The following is a 20,750-nucleotide window of genomic DNA, read 5'->3' as shown; positions in this document are numbered from 1 at the left end:
TATGATATACTTAATGTAAAAGTAAAATGTATAAGAAATGCAGTAAAATAGATAGAAAATGATTAACTTTGACTCCCATTTCCTGATATCATATTCTTGCAGCTATGGTATACTGTACTAAAACGTGCGATTACCAGCTATAATCTAAAGTCATTTATTTGAATTTGGTTTTAAATTCATTTACTTTCCTTCTTCAAAATTCTACTTCTTCTGCTAAGTTGTGGAAAAATATTTTTTTTGTTATACTGATAATGTCAATACACTATGATCCACACACACTTTAGTTACACGTAGTATGAAGGGTGTAAAGTTACCGGTGGGATAGCAGCCCAGCTCTCCCTCCTGGAGTTTACACTCATGCATCGGGGGGCAATCGAACGCCGAACACGTCACAAAAGGTGCGTTACACCTACACTTCAGCTGACAATCCTCCACGTAAAACTCGTCTCCAGACTGACACACACACACACACACACACACACACACACACACACACACACACACACACACACACACACACACACACACACACACACACACACACACACACACACACACACACACACACACACACACACACACACACACACACACACACACACACACACACACACACACACACACACACACACACACACACACACACACACACACACACACACACACACACACACACGTTTTAACTGTGTTAACAAGATCCTCACATATTCAAAAGCACTGATGTCCTTGTGGTTTTAAACTGAAACTGAAATGTCCCCTGGTTGCAAACCCCTCTTCTCTGTACCTCATAATACTGTCCGTTGTAATTGCAGCCACACCAACTCTTCTTCACGCACTTTCCGGCACTCAGGACATATCCAGGATCACACACACAGCCCTCGGAGCAGGGCCCGCCGCAGGAGGAAGGTTTCCCCAAACACGTCTCCTGGCAGGGCTCTGCACACGGCTCATAGTGGCTGTTGGGTTGGCAGCTCAGAGCTAGGGGGGGAGGAAAGGAGGCTGAGTTCAGTGATAGGAAGGGCATAAAAGCACATGCTGAGACCAGGGCTTGAATTAATCAATTGTATAATGAAGATTAGTAATGTAAAAATGGTATAATTGTTTATGGCAGCAGGTTTCATGTGTGGGCTATGGACAAAATGACCAACCTAACCCAAGATGGGTTGGCAAAATAAAGCCATAAGCCATTTGGACTGAGTTCTTATTTTGAACTTTTTCCTTGCCCTACATCCCACCCTCCATATAATGTCTCGGTCCATTCTTTCACCCGACACTCACGGCAGAAGGTTTCGTTCCTCCAGGGTCCGATGTTTACTCCGCGGTCCTGGCACTCGTTGACGTAGGCTTCGATGGCTTCACAGAGGATGGGCTTGGCTCCATCCAGCTCACACAAGTCGAACACACAGTCCCTGAAGTAATTCTGAAGACACACACGTAGTTTGAGTTACAATCCTTCACTTTATATCTTTATCTTAAACCATAAACTGTCTTTTCTGTCTCCCTCTTTCCTCTGCTTCTTATTATTTTGATGAGATTGTATTGCATGTTGGCACACTACAATGAGTTCTACATCTAAAGAGGGAACTGCTTCATGTTTGTCTGTACTGTATGTGTGTTTTTGTGAAGCGACTTACATTTGGGTTGACTTTGCGGTGGCACACAGCGAAGGGACCCTTTTTGTCCAGCAAGATACCACAGTATCCTGAGCTCTCGTACATTTCCTGCTCTCCAACCTCACAGTCGGGGATGGTGGTGTTGGGTTTCTTATTACACCTGTCAACACAGACAGTAAGTATGTGTTGTTCAAATAAACGGTATTTTAGTATGGTGACCCAAAATATTCGATTTAACTATAAAGCAAGGAATCTTTCAACGTGGGTCTGTCCTGCACATTTCTGGAGTGCAGTGTGTGGTAAATCGGATTAGCTGTTCTGGTGCCCTTTCTGGATTGGCACACCCAGAACGCGCAATCTACATGTATTAAATAAATAGGTATGGTCAAACTAGTAAGGTAATGTCTGTGTATGCAGCTTGTTTGTAGAAAAATGAATGCTACTAACTCTGGATCAGTGTTCCAGCTGTGTCCAAAGTCATTGGGGTTGTTGGTCAATGATCCATCTGGCTTACGGAAGTCATCTTTGGCATTCCCGTCGTAATCTCCACACAGTCCACACAGCTTGTCTTCATAGCTGCAGGTTAAAAGACGATATAAAGGTTCGATTTTTTAGGAGTGAGAGCAACAAATCAGGTAGAGCTGCACTTGTCCACCACCATATCCAAGAGCTTGTAACAGCGTTTTTGTTATTATTTTCTAAACGTCCATTTCAAGGATGATTTGGTATGTTGGGTTGGGGTAAGAACAAAAGAGACGTTCTCCAATGACTGTATCTTTTTTCAGTCTTCACTTACTCTTTGATCACTTTGATATCCATGAAGTGGTTTCCATCATAACGAACTGTCACGCCAAAGTCCATGGACACAGTGTAGAACTTCCCTGACTTGAACACAGAGACACCTGGGGCTGGACTCACTGCCAGATTTACATTGGTCCCATTTACCTGTGTGGGGAAATGGTTTGGTGATTACTGAGGTAATGATGTGGCATGTATAGGATATTTCATTTTCTTAATTGGCAATGACAAAAGCAACTTAAATGCTGCTGTAGAATAAGCTCAAAAGTTAGTGTTGAACCCACATCGGGTTAATATGTGCAATAATTCTCACATCAAGTTTGTCAATGTAAAACAAGTGAGTATTTATACATTACTTGTATTGTTTTATTTCACCTTAGTAATGTTAATAACAACTTTTTTGCCAATATGTGCAAAAAGGCAGAGCCCAGGTGCTAGCCATGTGATCGCTATAAGCTACATCTGGTTTGACGCAGTAGTTGAGTCAGTTGGCTCTTAAAACTGCAAATACGCTATGTCGAGTTCAATACAGTTTTTATCATCGCTATTACATGGTGTTCGTATAATTGTATTATTTAGCTAAAACACAAAATGGCTAATACTGCTACCTGTACTGCTAATGATGCTTTGCTAACTTAGTGACGGGATAATGTTTGCCGGTAGGCTTTCACAATAAAAGCATCCTGACGATTTTTCAATGTGGAGATTTAAGCATTGGATTTGCCACAAATAAGAAATAACATTACATTCCTTAACACATGTAACATGTTAAGCATAAGTGTATTGACATCCTGTGTATGTAAAGGGAAAGACATTTAATTGTAGCTACTTAATTTAGCTATATCCTTAATTGCCTTTTGTAGCCTACAATAACTTTAGTTACCTTGACATGTTATATTTGAATCAATTGTATGATGGTCTGCACCATGACACCCTGTCTGTTAAAAACTATGCTAGCTCCTTCACTTCTTACCTGTACGGTGCCACCTTTGAGAATGGAGATCTTCAGCATGCGTACATATACATGGACAGCTTTCAGATAGGAGATGGTGGGCCTGTTAAAGCGATTTTCATTGTCTGCATGGACCTCAAAGTGTGGCAGGGTGGTTTCATTGCAGGGTCCAGTCATTAAATAGCTGCAGTTTCCCATGAAGTTGTACTTGTGTTTGTCAAAGGTGGTGTAGTGCGGATCACCAGATGCTATGCACGTGGATGTACCTAAGGTGTTAGAAAGTATGTTAGAGGTTATTCTGTTACAATATGCTTCACTGGTTCACAGTCATTTAAGATTAAGAACTAGCTAAACTCCAGTTGCTGTAGAGTACAGCAAATGGTGGCGACAGATCACTTGGGACCAAGTCAGATGGTCATTTTTAAGTGACACCTAAAGCTTTTTAGTCACTGTGGTCAGAATTGAGTGTTTTAGGAATCGTAAAATGTAGTGAGACATTAGCACACACAGGGTATGGTTAATTGACTCAATTATGTCAGTTACAAAGCAGAACAGTATCTAAAGTGTTCTAACATTAGCAAAAATAGGCCACCTACTAGTCACACCAGAACAAGTATGACCATAGCAGATTATTTTTTGCAAGGCACTGCTTTCTGGGCACAATCAAGTTTGAGGAAGGTTTGTTATGAAGTGGGTACCGTATCCCTGTTCAAAGAATTATCCTTTGTCACTAATCTATAATTAAACTTACTCTCTGCCTTTGTGCGTAGTCGGAAATAAGAGTTCTAAACACTTTCACCATTAGATGTGGTTGTTTGACATAATAGTTCAATGATATCATGTTGAGCTGCTAGTAATAGCTCCTGTACCAATTCCAAGAACATCTACCAGTCATAATTACCTTTAGGATAGCAGCCTGAAACTCCATTAACCTCACGACACTCTTCAGTGGGTTCACATGAGTTATCAACACATTCTAGTGTGTAGTTTCCTGCACAGCGACACAGCTTTGAGCAGCCACCTCCAAATATAATTTCTCCAGGCTAAAACAAAATTTAACAAAGGATCAAATCGGCAGGACTAGAACTACAAAGTACAACCTTCCTGTCATGTACTCTGTTATCATTATATATTGAACAGGATTGCATGTATATGGGGTTATTAGTAAGGAAATCCAACCTCGTAATAGTTATTCTCGTCATCAAGACAGCCACATTTTTCTATTGGCACACAGCGTCGACCCTTGAAGACAAACCCTGGTTTGCAGAAGCAGCCACTGATACAGGATCCAGAACAGTTGGTGGAGGGTTCCTTACAGGTTGGGATACAAGCTGGACCACATTCTATATACTCTGCATCAGGAGGGCATGGGTCTGTACAGTAGAAAGAAAAGCACTTGTAAGGAAAATGTGTAAGGAAGATGTAAGGAAGAAAGAAAGAATTGAAGAATCTCATTAATCTAAAACTCAAAATGAAACTTCATAGGCATGCATGCTTACTTGGTTCTGGTGTTGTTGGTTTAGGAGTTGTTGGTTTTGGTGTGGTTGGCCCGGGAGTGGTTGGCTTAGGTGTGGTTGGCCCATGAGTGGTTGGTTTAGGTGTGGTTGGACCAGGAGTTGTTGGTTTAGGTGTGGTTGGACCAGGAGTTGTTGGCTTAGGTGTGGTTGGCCCATGAGTGGTTGGTTTAGGTGTGGTTGGACCAGGAGTTGTTGGTTTGGGTGTGGTAGGTCCAGGAGTTGTTGGTTTGGGTGTAGATGGGCCGGGAGTTGTTGGTTTGGGTGTGGTTGGACCAGGAATGGTTGGTTTGGGTGTGGTTGGACCAGGAGTTGATGGTTTGGGTGTGGTTGGACCAGGAGTTGATGGTTTGGGTGTAGATGGGCCGGGAGTTGTTGGCTTGGGTGTGGTTGGACCAGGAGTTGATGGTTTAGGTGTGGTTGGACCAGGAGTTGATGGTTTGGGTGTAGATGGACCAGGAGTTGATGGTTTGGGTTCGGTTGGACCAGGAGTTGATGGTTTGGGTGTAGATGGACCAGGAGTTGATGGTTTGGGTGTAGATGGACCAGGAGTTGATGGTTTGGGTGTAGATGGACCAGGAGTTGATGGTTTGGGTGTAGATGGACCAGGAGTTGATGGTTTGGGTGTGGTTGGACCAGGAGTTGATGGTTTGGGTGTGGTTGGACCAGGAGTTGATGGTTTGGGTGTGGTTGGACCAGGAGTTGATGGTTTGGGTGTGGTTGGACCAGGAGTTGTTGGTTTAGGTGTGGTTGGACCAGGAGTTGTTACTGGTGGTTTAGGAGTTGTCGGTGGAGCTTTAAAATAAAAATAAATGGTTTCCCATTAAACGTCCTATTTCTTATGTTGCAGAGAGTAACTTGAATTCCCTCTTGTCATTTTCTCACCTTTGCAGACCGTGACACACACAGCATCAACAGCAATGTCCGTCTGAGTAGTTTCTCCATACGTTCCCACAATCACAAACTGAAATACATATACATGTGAGAAGGTTATTGGAAACCTATGCACGCACACCTAAAAAGACACACAGTAGTTGGTATTTACCTCAATGGCAGCAGATCCCAAGTACCGGACCTCTGCAGCCTTCCAGCTTTGACCCTGGTTCCCCCTGACAGTGAAGAGAGCAGGTCCAAGGCTTCCACCTGGTACATACAAGTAAACAGAATTAAGCAAGACAAAAAATGTTATGCCGTCTGTGTTTCGGTCTTTATTTTAATAAATGCACCTGCCTGGGGTTTTAGTGTGGACACTGATCTCCATGGTCGTGCTGGTGCCATACAGGAAGTAGTGGAAGGTGAGGTCAAGACATCCAGGGGAAGATATTACAGGACTTAGGATCTCTGACTTAGCTCCAGGGACAGAATATGCAGCATCCATCAACATGTAGGCACCAACTACATAGGGTTAAAAAAAGAAATGACATTTAGAAAAGGATAAAAATGTAATTCAAATCATTAATTTAATTTCTATGGACAGATACGTGCCTAAAAAGGTGTGTATGTGCATTTAAACGTTTCATGTTAAGCAAATAAAACAGTTTTATTTGCCATTAATGACATTTTACAAAAAGGAGAAAAGTATGCTTATTTTACTTATTTGTACAGATGGTACATTGGCTGTTATCATGTTTGCTTAATGCTATTTAATATACAGTACATACAATCTGGAAGAGCTTGTGACATTCATTTCCATGCAGACTTTTGAAGACAAGAACTGCTTACATCCAGGTTTGGAGAAGTCATCATTTGGGCCGCTGCCTTCAGTGGTAGTTGGCCCAATCCACGGCTCAAAGCCAAATATATCAGGATTCACAGTGTTGATCATCCACCCACACATCTCATCAACAGTGTCAAAATCACAGCCATAAACACAAGCTGTGAAAAAAAAAAAAAATCGAAATCAATGATAGAGCAATTTGCTTTTGAGCATATATGAGTGTGTCAGTGCGAAAGCTTACAGGGACATGCTCCGTCAGTGATGACAATATTGTCCAGAGCTGTGTCACAGGAATCACTGAGGCCTCTCTGAGCCTCAAACACAATCTAGACACAGAGCATACATTATTAACCTACTGTACATGATGAAATTAATTCAGCAGTTTTACTTTAGGAAAAAGCTGTATATTGATTTCAGCTTTGTATTCGGAATTAAAAAATGTTAATTAAATTGGGATTGAATATTGGCTAATGAAATGAGACATACTGTAGCTTTATTATGTAGTGTTTAAGCACTAATAGGTGAAATAGTGCGTCATCCTTATCATGTATTGGAGGGATGGTTATACAAAGATGCAAAGTCATGCTAAAAGGAGATGGAAGATTCTAACATTTGGTCAAGATTGAACAAAAAACGTGACCTGCTGACACTCACATTGACGCTTTCACTGCCGGATTTGGACACAGTGACGGAGCCCTTCAGCCAGGATGGACTCTGGATACCTGTCTTTTTCCATACTTCGTCCTCAACGCCAGGCCTCTTGGCCAGAACCCTGAACACATTTGTATTGTCTGAGCCGTACATGTAGTATCGGAACTGGACACAGATCTGAGAAGATGAGGAAGATGAGAGGGCGGGGCTCAGAAGACGAACTTTCTGTCCATTAGCCACATTGTCACTCTCATGGTAGATGTAGAAGCCCTCTGCAGACAGATTCAGACAGAAGGAAGATGTGTATTTATATCATGTGTCCAAATGTCCATGCTAAGGTTCTAAATCAACCCTAATCATGGTTGATTGGCAGTAAATATATAATTTCATCTAAACCATGCACTCAGGACTGACCTCCGTAAGGGTAGTCTCCATTGGGGCCAGTGTTGGGGGTTGGGGTTGGACCTCTTTGTCGGGTCCAATCGCCGTTGTCTGTGCTGTCCTGAGTGAACCTGCAGAATGGTGTACTGTCCTGGTTAAAGTCACAGGAGGTCAGCTCTACTCCTGGAAATAGACAAACACAGGCAGATTGAAAATGCATACTGTCGAGGTCAATAACTTAAGAGCCATAAAGAGGACTTGTTTTGTCCTCTTTATGGTCAAGGAAAATCAGCTGTTCGATCTTATTATTGCCTTAGAGAACATAACCATACCAACAGTACCACATTCCATACCATAAGAGTTTTATTGTATAAGATTTAAGACTTTCTGCCTCATTTTCCCATTAGAAACTTGATATTTGATGAGTAATTGGCATGTTTGTTCCTCTACCCTCACTGAGATATTCAAATCGTCAATTGGATAAACAGTTTTTTGCGGACACCATTCGCTTCCGGTCAAGGATGAAGGAGAAACTTGTCCCTCAAATCAGTATTAGAGGTAAATAAGGTTATATATTAAAAAGACACAAAGGGGACTTTTTTTCCAGACTTGAATAGTGAGAAGGGTGCGCAACGGCGCAACCTTAAACTTAACTTTTACAATGTTGACTTTGTTTTTCCTTTGTCAGAATGACTTTGCTGAACAAAATGTCCAAGTATTATACATGTTTGTTTGCCACAGAGCTTATTTCTACAATAGTCTAATCAGAATCAGAATCAGAAACAGGTTTATTACCAGGCAGGTTGACACTTACGAGGAATTTGACTTGGTGTTGTGGTGCATACATAAAGGTAAAACAAAAATGTAAAACACAGATAGAAAACTATTTTGAGAAAACTATAATAATAATAAGAAATTATAAAAAAAATAGTAAAATATAGCAGTATTTACATTAAAATAGAATGGAATCAAATATGAAATATGTGCAGTAATAAAAAAATGGACCCGACAAAGAGGTCCAACCCCAACCCCCAACATTACATTACGTTTTAGTCTATGATGCGGCTAATCAAATCTGTTTGGCTTTTTGCAGAAGGAACCACTGTGATGCTATCTTTTGATGTGGTCTAGGCATATGTGTCATCCCTGCAGCTCTATCATCAGGTTGCCGTTGTCAATCACAAGGTAGGAACCCCCTAAGGGAGACCCTGTTTTGTCCTCTTTAAAGGTGGGGTAGGTAAGTTTGAGAAACCGGCTCGAGATCGCTAGAATTTGAAAATACACAACCGGAGAAAATCTGCCACTTCCTTATAGAGCCCCTCCTCCAACACACACGAACGCGCACATGACCAATGAGGGCGCGAGATAAGTTTGTGCCCCGATGGAAGGCTGACAGGCAGGTAGGCCATCCAATCCGTTTAGCCGCTGGCTAAACTGATTGGTTGTACTTTTTACAGTATTACGGCTTCTACAGATGAATTTTTTTTATGGATTTATGTCAAAGCACTTAAGATATTCATTGCTATCGGGATGTTAAGAGCATTCCATGGAATATAACAAAAAGTGTATCTCGAGCCGGTTTCGGAAACTTACCTACCCCACCTTTAAGTTTCATTATATTTAAAAAAAAAGAACAGGGAGGCAACGTTCACTTCTTTAGAGTTGTTGGCTTTAACTGAGGGCTGATATCTCTCTGTAGTTTCCTGTGTCTATGTTGTGAAAATGTTAACACATCTATACAGTGTAAACGTGTTTGTTGCTTATGTATAGTGAAGATAAGAAGCTGTAAAGAGGTAAAGTCCAAACCAACGCCAAGGACGGTCTGGTGGAGTCACATGTAGTCATACCATCCTACCTTATGTTCACATTTTGATTAAAGATAATGATACACAGAATTTATTGCGTGATACAAATCAACCTACCCTCTCTTTGTGTTCTCTGCAGGCTGTAAAACAGAGAAAGACATAACAGATTCACGTTAAAGTTTGGTTGAAAGCAGGTTGTTTCCTTTCATAGTGAGCCCTTACTGTAAATGTCAGGAGAGAAGATATCCAAATATTACAGATGTATTTAAAATGTGTAAATTGTAATGTAAATGTAAATGTTTTTTTATTTAAACCAGGACTGAAATTAATCAAGCATTATATCAATTATCTATACATCTGAAAATTATTTCCTTTATAATTATTGTAATATTTTCTCTAATAAAATTCAGAAAATAGTGAAAATCACATTCACATTCTTCAAAGTCTAAAGTAACATCTTTAAATATCCAAAAATATTCTAATTATTGAATACAAAATAGAGAAAAGCAGGAAATCTCAATATTTCAGAGGCTGGATTAATCAATTTACATTTTCCATAAAAAATACTTCAATGACTATTTGATTATTAGACTAGCTTGCGATATTTTTTTCCAATTAATGTATTTGTCATATCTGATGTGCTATGTTTGGATTGGAGACTCACCCATGCTGTGCCTGTCCTCCCGCCCTGCAGACACATATCCATAGGAGCAGAATTAGAAACCTGAATGTATCCATGGCTAACTGTTAGTTAGCAGGAGAGGAAGACATAATGACAGATCAGAGGCCTTTATATAAAGGGCTAGGATGTATGGGGAGGGGGGTAAGCAGGGGTGCGATGGGTGGGTGGGTGGGTGGATGCTGAATTGCTCCATTACTTGATGTCGCAAAATGTGTAAATAAGTAACTGTAGTTGATAAAGACCAGGTGTGTTCTCTTTAGGTGTGTTAGTGCTTTTTGACCTCTTAGCAGTTCACAGGCAGGGTGGGGAAGCCTATCAAACATGATATTACAAATACCAACTTGTACTGTAAGACATTATGGAGCTCCATGACTAATAAATGGAATACTGTTATCACATAGACACACCTTATTATTACATACATATTTGTGCATTCTTTGTGTGGGATGGGAACACGGTAAAGCAAGTCGATTAAATTGTATTGTAAATTAAACAACTTTTTTTTCAATTTTGATTAATTAATCCTACCAATTTTCAAATTTAAATTATTGAAACACAGGTACAACATTTTTGTTGTTGCTGTTATTTGACTAAATAGGTTGTGTAAAAGTAGACGACCATCTTCCGTTTCGGTCTTATCGTCACGTTTGTTACACTACGTTACTTAGATACGTTGAAAACAGTTTTTTAATTTTGTTTTCCATAGCAACCAGGACAGACTCATGTTTCCATGTGCACTTTGAACTCGGGCTCAGTCCGTCACCAGCGATGAAAGTCAGATTTTATCATTGCCTATAATTCAGAAAATCAGACAAGCATTCAGTGCCTCTGCATCAGGTACCTCAAATGTGTTGTCCCTGTGTCCACCTAATATCAATTCAAACACCATGACACAATTCCATCAGATTAATGATAAAAACCTAGAGGACATTATTCAACTTCTGAAATCCTCCTCCTCCTGCCTTGATATTATTCCAACAGGATTTTTCAAAGATGTTTTTCATTGCATGGCCTCAGATCTACTTCACATAGTAAACAAGTCTCTTTACTCAGTTCAATCAGGAGAGACGTGATGTATGAAATACATGTTTATTATCGGTCACATTATATAAATGAAACATAATGATGACAGTTTATAACAAGTGAATGAAATGTGTTTTGGCGACTAGGCCCAGGTTTTGTAGGACATCATTCGGGAAGGGAAAGAACCGTTTCCGATGAACCCCCCTGGGTCTAGACCTGGTGGTGGTGATAAGTGGTTAGGTCCGGTTGGAAGGGAGAAGGTTGAGCTTGGCCCTGAGTTGGAAGCAGGAGGCGAAGGGGTGGAGGAGGGTTGCGCGTTGACGCCTGGAAGACAGCTGATAGGAAAGGGGAGAGCATATATAGAGGGTTTAACAGGTGCGATATTTAGGCTTGTGAATGGAGGGAAGTGATATGTTGGCTAAGGAGTGGCGCTCCCTGTCATCCAGTGGAGGGAGCGAGTATTGCCATGACGAGCAATACGGAGTGTTAGGTCTTCCTGTCTGAACTTGCGCTCAGCTTCATGTGTTTTTCCACAGGCCCTGAAAACTGCAGTCATTAAACCGCTCTTAAACAAGAATAATCTAGATGCTTCAGTAATGAACAACTACAGGCCCATATCAAACCTGCCATTTCTAGGTAAAATTATTGAAAAAGTTGTTTTTCAACAGTTGAGTAATTACTTGCATTTAAATAACTGTTTCAATGTGTTCCAGTCAGGCTTTCGAACAAACCACAGCACTGAGACTGCTCTTGTAAAGGTCTTCAATGATATCCACTTAAACACAGACAGTGGCAGAACTTCAGTGTTAGTATTATTAGATCTCAGTGCTGCGTTTGCCACTGTTGACCACAACATATTACTAGACCGACTAGAGAACTGGGTGGGACTTTCGGCAACAGTTCTAAATTGGTTTGAATCCTACTTAAAGGACAGCATTTTTTTTGTTTCTATAGGTAAATACACAATTGAGTTGACATGTGGGGTACCTCAATGTTCCATCTTGGGGCCTCTTCTCTTTAACATCTACATGCTACCACTGGCTCAGATAATGTGGATCATGACACACACATATACATAACCATTTCACCAGGAGACTATGCTCCAATTCAAACACTGAGTAAGTGCATTGAGCAAATCAATGACTGGATGTGTCTGAACTTTATCCAATTAAACAAAGATAAAACTGAGGTAATGGTTTTTGGAGCCAAGGCAGAACGTTTAAAAGTTAGCGCTGAGCTTCAGTCTGCAATGTTCAAAACAACAGATAAAGCCAAAAATCTAGGTGTAGTCATGGACTCTGACCTGAGTTTCAACAGTCACATTAAAACAGTTACTAAATCATCCTACTGTCACCTAAAGAATATTTCTAGGATTAAAAGACTAATGTCACAGCAGGATTTGGAAAAACTTGTCCATGTTTTTAGACTGGACTACTGTAATGGTGTCTTTACAGGTCTGACTAAAAAATATATTAGAAAGCTGCAGCTTATTCAGAACGCTGCTGCTCGAGTCCTCACTAACACTAAGAAAGTGGATCACATCACTCCAGTTCTGAAGTCTTTACACTGGCTTCCTGTGTGTCAAAGAATTTATTTCAAAAATAGTGTTGCTGGATTATAAAGCTTTGAATGGTTTAGGCCCAAAATACATTTCTGATCTACTGCTAAATTATGAACCATCCAGATCTCTCAGGTCTTCAGGCCCCCAGAGTCAGAACTAAACATGGAGAAGCAGCATTTAGTTATTATGCCCCAAATATCTGGAACAAACTCCCAGAAACCTGCCGGTCCGCTGCAACTCTTACTACTTTTAAATCCAGGCTGAAGACTTTTCTTTTTGCCGCTGCTTTTAATTGAACTATTCACATCTTAAACGGCACTGTAACTTTAATCCATGTATTTTTTTATCTTTGCTTTTTAATGACTGTTTTTAAATGCCATTTTCTTAATGTCTTTCATTTTTTGTAAAGCACTTTGAATTTCCTTGTGTTGAAAGGTGCTATATAAATAAACGTGCCTTGCTTTGCCTTGCCTATAAGAACAATACAATTTTCCATACTATATTTGTTTTGCTGTATAAGATTTTAGACTTTGTACCTCATGTACAGGCTTTTTTTTAAAGTACTCACATGAAAATCAACTGTTGAGACCTCACTGAGATAATAATCTCTTTAATTTGACAGACAGGATTGGGGTCTGGTCAAGGATGAAAGAGACACTTGTAGTCCTTTCAAATCTGTATTTCTTTTTTTTACCTTGGACTTACAGTATAATTTCTAAGTTATTATTAACCGGAAGAGTGTGTGTTGTGTTTGTCTTGATAGCAAAATGTGCTCTTGGAGACAAAGCAGTTTGGAGTCCTTTTCCAGTTGATACCAATATTTCAATGAGATAGTGTCACAACCGTGAAAGATGCAGTCTGTTATGTTATAGGCGTTAAGTTGAGGAAGGTAGAAGTTGAAGATGGTACGTGTAATCGGGCCCATGACCAATTGGCCCTACAACGTAATGCCCTTCTTAATGCCCTGGCCCAAGTTGGTGTCACAAAACTTTAAAGGTGTGTGGTTAGGTTCAAAATGAAGGCTAATATTGAAGATGGGTGTGCGCCAAGCAAGTAGCGGGTTGGAACTGGGGAAAGGGCCATTGAACGACACTTTACACCAGTGGCCCGATTTGGCTTTGCGGCTGGGTCAAATCGCGTTATGGTCCCAACTTCCCTCACAAATACTTGCCACAAAATAGGTACATTGACCAAGACTTTACACTACAAACAGAACGTAAACTACACTTCCTTAAGTTCTATTCGTTCACGGGATAACAAGAAAGCCTAGACCCTGAGAGACTGGGCCATTGGGGCAGTTTGAAACCCATGCTTGGGACTCAGTAGAGTTTAGCCAGTGTACAAAGGGTGTGTATAAAGAGGAAATTATTTCTTTTTCAGTTCCCCCCTCTTTTAATGGTTTGACTTTCTTGGAGCCACGCGTAACAAATGACAAGCAGTCACACTAAGTCCATTCTTATGTTTGAACAAGTATGAGCACACAGTTCTTTTGATTAATGATAGCATTTTTTACTATTTACTTACATTAAATGTACTGGCCAACTAAGAATTATAATAAAATATGACTGTACTGTACTGTACTGTACGTCTAAATAAGGTAAAGTGAGTGAAATAGTTGAAACAATACATAGGTAGTTGTGTTTTACTTGTCAGAGCAGCATGTAAAAAGGAAAGATGAACCTGAGCTGTTTTGTATGTGGTGATTCACATTCATAAAAACGTCATTTACTTGAGTCAGATATCTATATGTGTGTGTGGAAGTCCCTTTCTGGGAAAGATACTGAGGCAGAAGGAAACTCCTCCAACTTGAGAAGTATTGGTTCTTATCATGACTGAGTGAATTCTGTGTTCTTTCTTAGGGGTGGGGCTGCAGTATTCATTTCAGTGACTAGTTGAACTGTATATATTTTACAGACTATTAACCTTTTCTTAGCTGATGTTGTTTGGAGTGTTGCTCTTTTCTACTTGGGCAACAAGCCTGTTGTCAAAAGGAAACCTTTGTGTCAGTAATACATGGAATATTATTCTGTCAAATATTGTAATTATTGTTATGTACTGCTTGTTATTGTATTGCCTGGATTTGCTCCTGGATGATATAAATTAATGACATGATTGGTTAAATTGTTGTAATCTCCAAACAGTATATGGCCCAGTAAATAAACTGTATTTGGTCTAAAGTTCAAGAGATTAATATGTTTAAACAACTTTAATAAGGCAAGGCTGCTGTTACAGTAAAACAGTTACAGTAACAGTAATAAGGACACAGAACAGTCTTTCAGGATATAACGCAACTATTTTTATTACATGGCTTGAATACTCTATTCTGATTGGTCATCTTGGACATTTCAGAGGTTGTTAATACTCTGCTAACACACCGCTGCTAAGGAAACATGACTGTTACTAAGGAGGATCAAGGGACTATGTGCAGTCACATCAATCTATTTATTCAGAAAGAGTTGATACATTCACAATATACAAATAGAATAAACGTAATGTACCTAATCTGTCTACCCCGATATAGGTTCATATGTCAACATTCTACAAAGGCTATCGGTAAATTATTCTTTTATTTGTTTGCAAAATATAGATATATGGAAACACACTGAGGGAGTGCCAATCAGGTCACAAAACACTGATCTTTGTACCAACATACAATACACAAACTGGGTGTGCCTCAAAAGTCCTACATGAGTGCTTTACCAAAGTGCAAGTGGATATGAAAATACCTTAAAATGTAAATGTCAAGGCTCCAGCTTAATGAAACATAATAAAGAGAGAGAGGGTGTAGCAATACTGCAAGTCAATTTGGGTACAGGGCCTTGTTGATAAGGCCTAATGAAATTGAGAAGAAGCATTTTGTCCCCACCAGAGTTCAGCCAATGAAGGTGTTGCCCATGAATTTCCACTGACTGGTGACTGAGTGCAGCTAGAAAATGAAATCTATATAATTCTTAAAATGTGTTAGGTCACCAAAATAGTCCATAGTTGAACTAAACAATTGACAAGTGATATCTAAGAAGAAGACGCAGGTATTTGTGTTAGTTTAAAAGTGTGTTTAAATAGACAAGGACTAACCATACACCTTCACTAGCTGCGATGGCCGAGTGGTTAAGGCGTTGGACTTGAAATCCAATGGGATCTTCCCGCGCAGGTTCGAACCCTGCTCGCAGCGATTCTTTTCGTGTGTTAATTTGCAGCGGAGTAGACTGCACAGACGCGCCCACCGTGTTCCGGGCAAACATTTACTGATAAACTGCAGAACATGATAGAAATGTAATATTGACATACACATCCTAACAACTTCATTTTTACCTTGTATTTTTTCAACTTTGGATCATATACCCGTGTTTAGTCTAGAAAAAACGGTGTGCATTTGATTGTAAAGTGTTGTGTAACAGGGACTGTTGCAACAACTAAGCAACTTATAAACATCAGATGTTAAAACAAAAAGAGGTGTTCCGTATGTTATTATTTCAACACACATCCAAACGATTCCTAACAGCTTTCCTACCAATTCCTACCCATTCCTAACACTTTAGCGACCAAGTCCTAACAGGTCCGAACCGACCAATGACAGGGCAGTGCATCGTCACTTGGTCCTAACCGACCAATGACAGGGTAGGGCATCGTCACTTGGTCCAGTGACGTAGGGCAAAAATGATGGTACCGCCCACTCCATCTCCGAAAGTGTTGACAAGGAAGTAACAGAAGAAATGAGGTATTTTCAAGCAAATTACAATAAACATGTATGCATTTCAGGGTTATTGTTAGGGACACAAACTTGACTTCGCGGAAGAGGTTATGATTATGCGCACTTTGCGGCTCGTATCGGTTAGTAACGATATAGCGGACAATGTTAACTTGTTAGTAATACAGCTCGAAACCGTGGATTTGCTCTGCGGAATATTACAGCGTATTCTTAGGTTTCTACCGGTTTGTACACACGCATTATTTTATGGACAAAAACAAGTCTAAAAAGTGTCCGGACTTGAGAACATAGACTGCAACGTTAGTGCTCCGGTGCCATTACTGTAATTGACTGTAAAGGTATTTTAAATGTTTTGGTCACGTAGTATTCAGCTATTCTGGGAGAAACAAACACAGCATCGTTGAAGCTATACATACTGTGTACTGTACATTTCTACATAAAGCATGTATTGTACTACAGTATTGTTGTACAATTTGCAGAAACACTCTGACTTTGTTGTTTCTTTGTGGAAAAGTAGTACTCAGATATTTTAATTGAGTAAAAGTAATAACATCACTGTGTATAACTACTCTGTTACAAGTAAAAGTATACTTACATAAATGTAAAAGTAATGTACATGAGCATTCCCATCACATTAATGTGTTTTTAGTGTATCAAAAGTGTTCGTTATGTAGTATGCCCCATTTTACAACGATTTAAATGAAATTACTGCATTATAACTCCTGAGACCCAGAAACAAAAAGGTTTCAAATTTCATTTTTTGTTTAGATCACAAAATACTTTAGGGTGGTATTATGGAGCTATTTCAGGGTCATAAGTTTTGATCATTCAAAAAAATACAATTGATTTGAAAGTTCAAGTTTTTATCATGAACTTTGAAAAATACAATGAAGTATTCAAAATAAAAATAAGTATTTGAAATCATTTTTCAGGTTGAATATTATTTTGATTCAGTTCAGCAATTTTTTTGAATAAAATGTTTATTTTCAGATTTCACTTTTATACATATTTTGATATTTGAATCCTTATCCTTATGAATTATTAATTAATTATTATTAATTAATCCTTATGAATCCTTATATCCTTATGAATCCTTATCCTTGAATCCTTATCCTAATCCTTATTCAGTTGCAGATTTTTCATTTTGAAAAAACAAGATTTGAAACTGAAAAAATAATTGTTTTGAATCTGAAAACGAAAAATCTGTAACTGAAAAAAATAAGGATTCAAATATCAAAATATGTATAAAAGTGAAATCTGAAAAATAAATTGTATTTTTTTGAATGACCCTGAAATAGCTCCATATGGTATTAACATAATGACTAACACAAAGCATGTATTTCAGCAGGAAATGTGCAACGTTGGTGACATTTACCAACACAGACTATAGGGCTGCACGATATTGGAAAAAACTGACATTTTTTCCACCTGCGATATATATTGCGACATACAGAAATTGAAGAAAATACCGTTTTTTATCCGCAAACCATCCTTTCTTGAACTTTTATGCTATACAATTGGTATTTTTTTAACTATATTTAACCGGATGAAGGATTTTAGTCACAGACGTCTGGATCTTAAGTTATCAGAGCAACAAGCTGAGCTAGCTCGGTTAGCAGCGCCGAACTGCCATGGAGAAGCACATGAAACTACTTTATTCAGTGTTTTTACCTTTAATCACCGGGTCCGTTTGCTTTGGAGATTTGATTGTGATTGGTGGTTTGCTGTGCATGCAGAGCCTGCATGTCACTCACTCAAGTACCCCTGACATGAGAGCCGTGCAAGTTTTCCTTTTGTAGCAAGCAGCAAAATAATTGTAACATGACGTGTTTGAGTTCTTTTGCCTACTTAATATCGCAAGTCCTAAAAAAAAAAATCGCACGTCCGGCGATGTGAATATCGCACATGCGCATATCGCGATTATCGTCACGACACGATATATCGTGCAGCCCTACTATATAGAAATATTTGTAAAAGTTGTTCATGCGTTATTCAGTGAATATGGCATTAAAACACCTATGCTTTTTGACTGTCACATTTTTACATTTCAGCATTGTGTTGCAGCTGCCAAATGTGCACCATATTTTATTAGGCGTGTGGCGCAGTGGAATGGTGCGTTGGTGTTCGGATCACGGGAGCACAGGTTCAAACCCCACTGCAGTCGTTGTGTCCCTGGGCAAGACACTTCACCCCAAATTGCTCCTGTAGGGCTTGCCCACAGTATTGAGTATGTATGTAAGTAATGTAACATGTAATGTATTATCTTTACATACTGCTCGGTAAATGATTGTTTTCCATATACAAAAGGCACCGCTGGGAGTTGAACCCAGGATCTCCTGTTTACTAGACAGGCGCTTTAACCAACTAAGCCACGGTGCCACCTCCCGCTTTTGGCCGGCAATGCATTTTATATAGGATCCATAAGTGCGGTAGTGATATTGTTTGTTTCCACTAGCCTTGGTGTGTATATCACCCAAAACACTTCGGGATTGGCTTGAAAAGCTTACAGTGAATGTTCTGTAGTACCTACCTGCTACCACACAGTGGCGCTAAGGAACCATAAGATGAACATTGGAATGATTAGCAGATGTTTGTTTTGATGGCTTCTGGAAAAAGTCAATGGTCTTACAAGAGATGGAATAAATAATATATGTTCATGTTTTAAAAAATCCCTGTAATAAATACAACGTTATTAATGATAAGATGAATCCAATTCTTGACCTTGGTATGATATGTGTGTATCAAGTCAAACTCTCAACACCTGAGCCATTTCCAATTCCTGATGAAGACCATAAGACGATGTTGTTTTCAAGCTGAGAAATGCTTAGTTCAAGATGTACATGTTTTGTCAAAACACAAAACCTCACAAAAAACAGCTTGACCTATAATAGACCTTTATGGTTCTTTTATTTAATTTATTGATTTGATTTATTTTGGCAAAAGCAGAAGATGTGCCTGGCATATTGCTTTGAAATATTACATTACATTGCATTTGGCTGACGCTTTTATCCAAAGCGACTTACAATAAGTGCGTTCGACCAACAAAATACAAACTTGAAGAAAACAGAATCAGTACATCAGGTTTCATAGAGCAAACACATTTCAAATGCTACTCAACTGGCTTTAGATAAGCCAGCCCTTTATTAGTATATAAGTGCTTTGTTAATAGTTCTATCGCTCGAAGTGGAGTCGAAAGAGATGAGTTTTCAGTCTCCCCCGGAAGATGTGCAGGCTATCTGCTGTCCTGATGTCAATGGGGAGCTCATTCCACCATTTTGGAGCCAGGATAGCAAACCCACGTGTTTTTGCTGATGGGAACTTGGGTCCCCTTCGCAGCGAGGGTGCAGCGAGCCGTTTGGTTGATGCAGAGCGGAGTGCATGTGCTGGGGTGTACGGTTTAACCATGTCCTGGATGTAGGAAGGGCCAGATCCATTCGCAGCATGGTACACAAGTACCATTGTCTTGAAGTGGATTCTAGCAGTTACCGGAAGCCAGTGAAGGGAGCGGAGGAGCGGAGTGGTGTGGGAGAATTTAGGAAGGTTGAAGACCAGGCGAGCAGCTGCATTCTGGATGAGCTGCAGAGGTCGGATGGCACATGCAGGTAGACCAGCCAGGAGGGAGTTGCAGTAGTCTTGGCGTGAGGTGACGAGAGCCTGGACCAGAACCTGCGTAGCTTTCTGGGTCAGCTGGGGACGTATCTTCCTGATGTTGTAAAGCGTGTATCTGCAGCAGCGGGTTGTAGCAGCGATGTTTGCAGTGAAGGACAGGTTGTTATCTAGGGTCACACCCAGATTCCTTGCAGTCTGAGTCGGGGAAACAACAGAGGTGCCGATGTTGATTGTTAGGTCAAGAGTGGGACAATCTTTTCCCGGAAAGAAAAGCAGTTCAGTTTTGTCAAGGTTGAGCTTGAGGTGATGATCAGACATCCACTGAGAGATGTCAGCTAGACAAGCAGAGATGCGTGCGACGACCTGGGTCTCTGAGCGGGGAAAGGACAGAATTAATTGGGTGTCGTCAGCGTAGCAGTGGTATGAAAAACCATGCGGGCTAATGACTGATCCGAGCGAGTTTGTGTACAAGGAGAAGAGGAGGGGACCAAAAACAGAGCCCTGAGGGACCCCTGTAGTTAATTGACAAGGGTCGGACTCGGACCCTCTCCAAGTAACCCTGTAGGTGCGGTCTTTGAGGTATGAGGTGAGGAGGGAAAGTGCAGAGCCTGAAACTCAAGTTCTTAGATAAATATCTTATCAAAAACAAATTGGATAATTGCATAAGGCCCATGCTTTCACAATCCATAATGATGCCTCGGAATCGGAAATCATATCATTCAGTGACTGCATTAA

General features: G+C 40.0%; 1 protein-coding gene, 1 long non-coding RNA gene and 2 other non-coding genes across 4 annotated transcripts in view; 2 read left to right on the top strand and 2 right to left on the bottom strand.

Moving 5' to 3' along the window:
* zanl (zonadhesin, like) overlaps window positions 1–10,169 on the bottom strand; it is a 36,773-nt gene extending 26,604 nt beyond the window's left edge. Inside the window, 19 exon segments of the mRNA XM_034106590.1 lie at window positions 315–453; window positions 785–978; window positions 1,279–1,420; window positions 1,635–1,773; window positions 2,061–2,189; window positions 2,410–2,558; window positions 3,385–3,629; window positions 4,265–4,406; window positions 4,543–4,736; window positions 4,863–5,672; window positions 5,763–5,841; window positions 5,923–6,020; window positions 6,108–6,272; window positions 6,600–6,752; window positions 6,836–6,920; window positions 7,249–7,517; window positions 7,660–7,803; window positions 9,537–9,571; window positions 10,096–10,169. Of these exon segments, the coding sequence (XP_033962481.1) occupies window positions 315–453; window positions 785–978; window positions 1,279–1,420; window positions 1,635–1,773; window positions 2,061–2,189; window positions 2,410–2,558; window positions 3,385–3,629; window positions 4,265–4,406; window positions 4,543–4,736; window positions 4,863–5,672; window positions 5,763–5,841; window positions 5,923–6,020; window positions 6,108–6,272; window positions 6,600–6,752; window positions 6,836–6,920; window positions 7,249–7,517; window positions 7,660–7,803; window positions 9,537–9,571; window positions 10,096–10,169 (3,385 nt within the window).
* Window positions 10,170–15,787: 5,618 nt separating this feature from the next.
* Window positions 15,788–15,869, top strand: trnas-uga (transfer RNA serine (anticodon UGA)). Its single transcript has one exon. It is a non-coding gene; the product is annotated as a tRNA-Ser (tRNA).
* Window positions 15,870–16,365: 496 nt separating this feature from the next.
* Window positions 16,366–19,108, top strand: LOC139435729 (uncharacterized). Its single transcript, XR_011644937.1, has 2 exons — window positions 16,366–16,415; window positions 18,458–19,108. It is a non-coding gene; the product is annotated as an uncharacterized lncRNA (long non-coding RNA).
* Window positions 18,712–18,785, bottom strand: trnat-agu (transfer RNA threonine (anticodon AGU)). The gene has a single exon. It is a non-coding gene; the product is annotated as a tRNA-Thr (tRNA).
* Window positions 19,109–20,750: the final 1,642 nt, after the last annotated feature.

Source organism: Pseudochaenichthys georgianus, chromosome 18 (assembly GCF_902827115.2).
Source record: "Pseudochaenichthys georgianus chromosome 18, fPseGeo1.2, whole genome shotgun sequence".
Classification (NCBI taxonomy): domain Eukaryota; kingdom Metazoa; phylum Chordata; class Actinopteri; order Perciformes; family Channichthyidae; genus Pseudochaenichthys; species Pseudochaenichthys georgianus.
The sequence above is the reverse complement of the archived record's forward strand: the minus strand, read 5'-3'. Positions and strand labels throughout refer to the sequence as shown.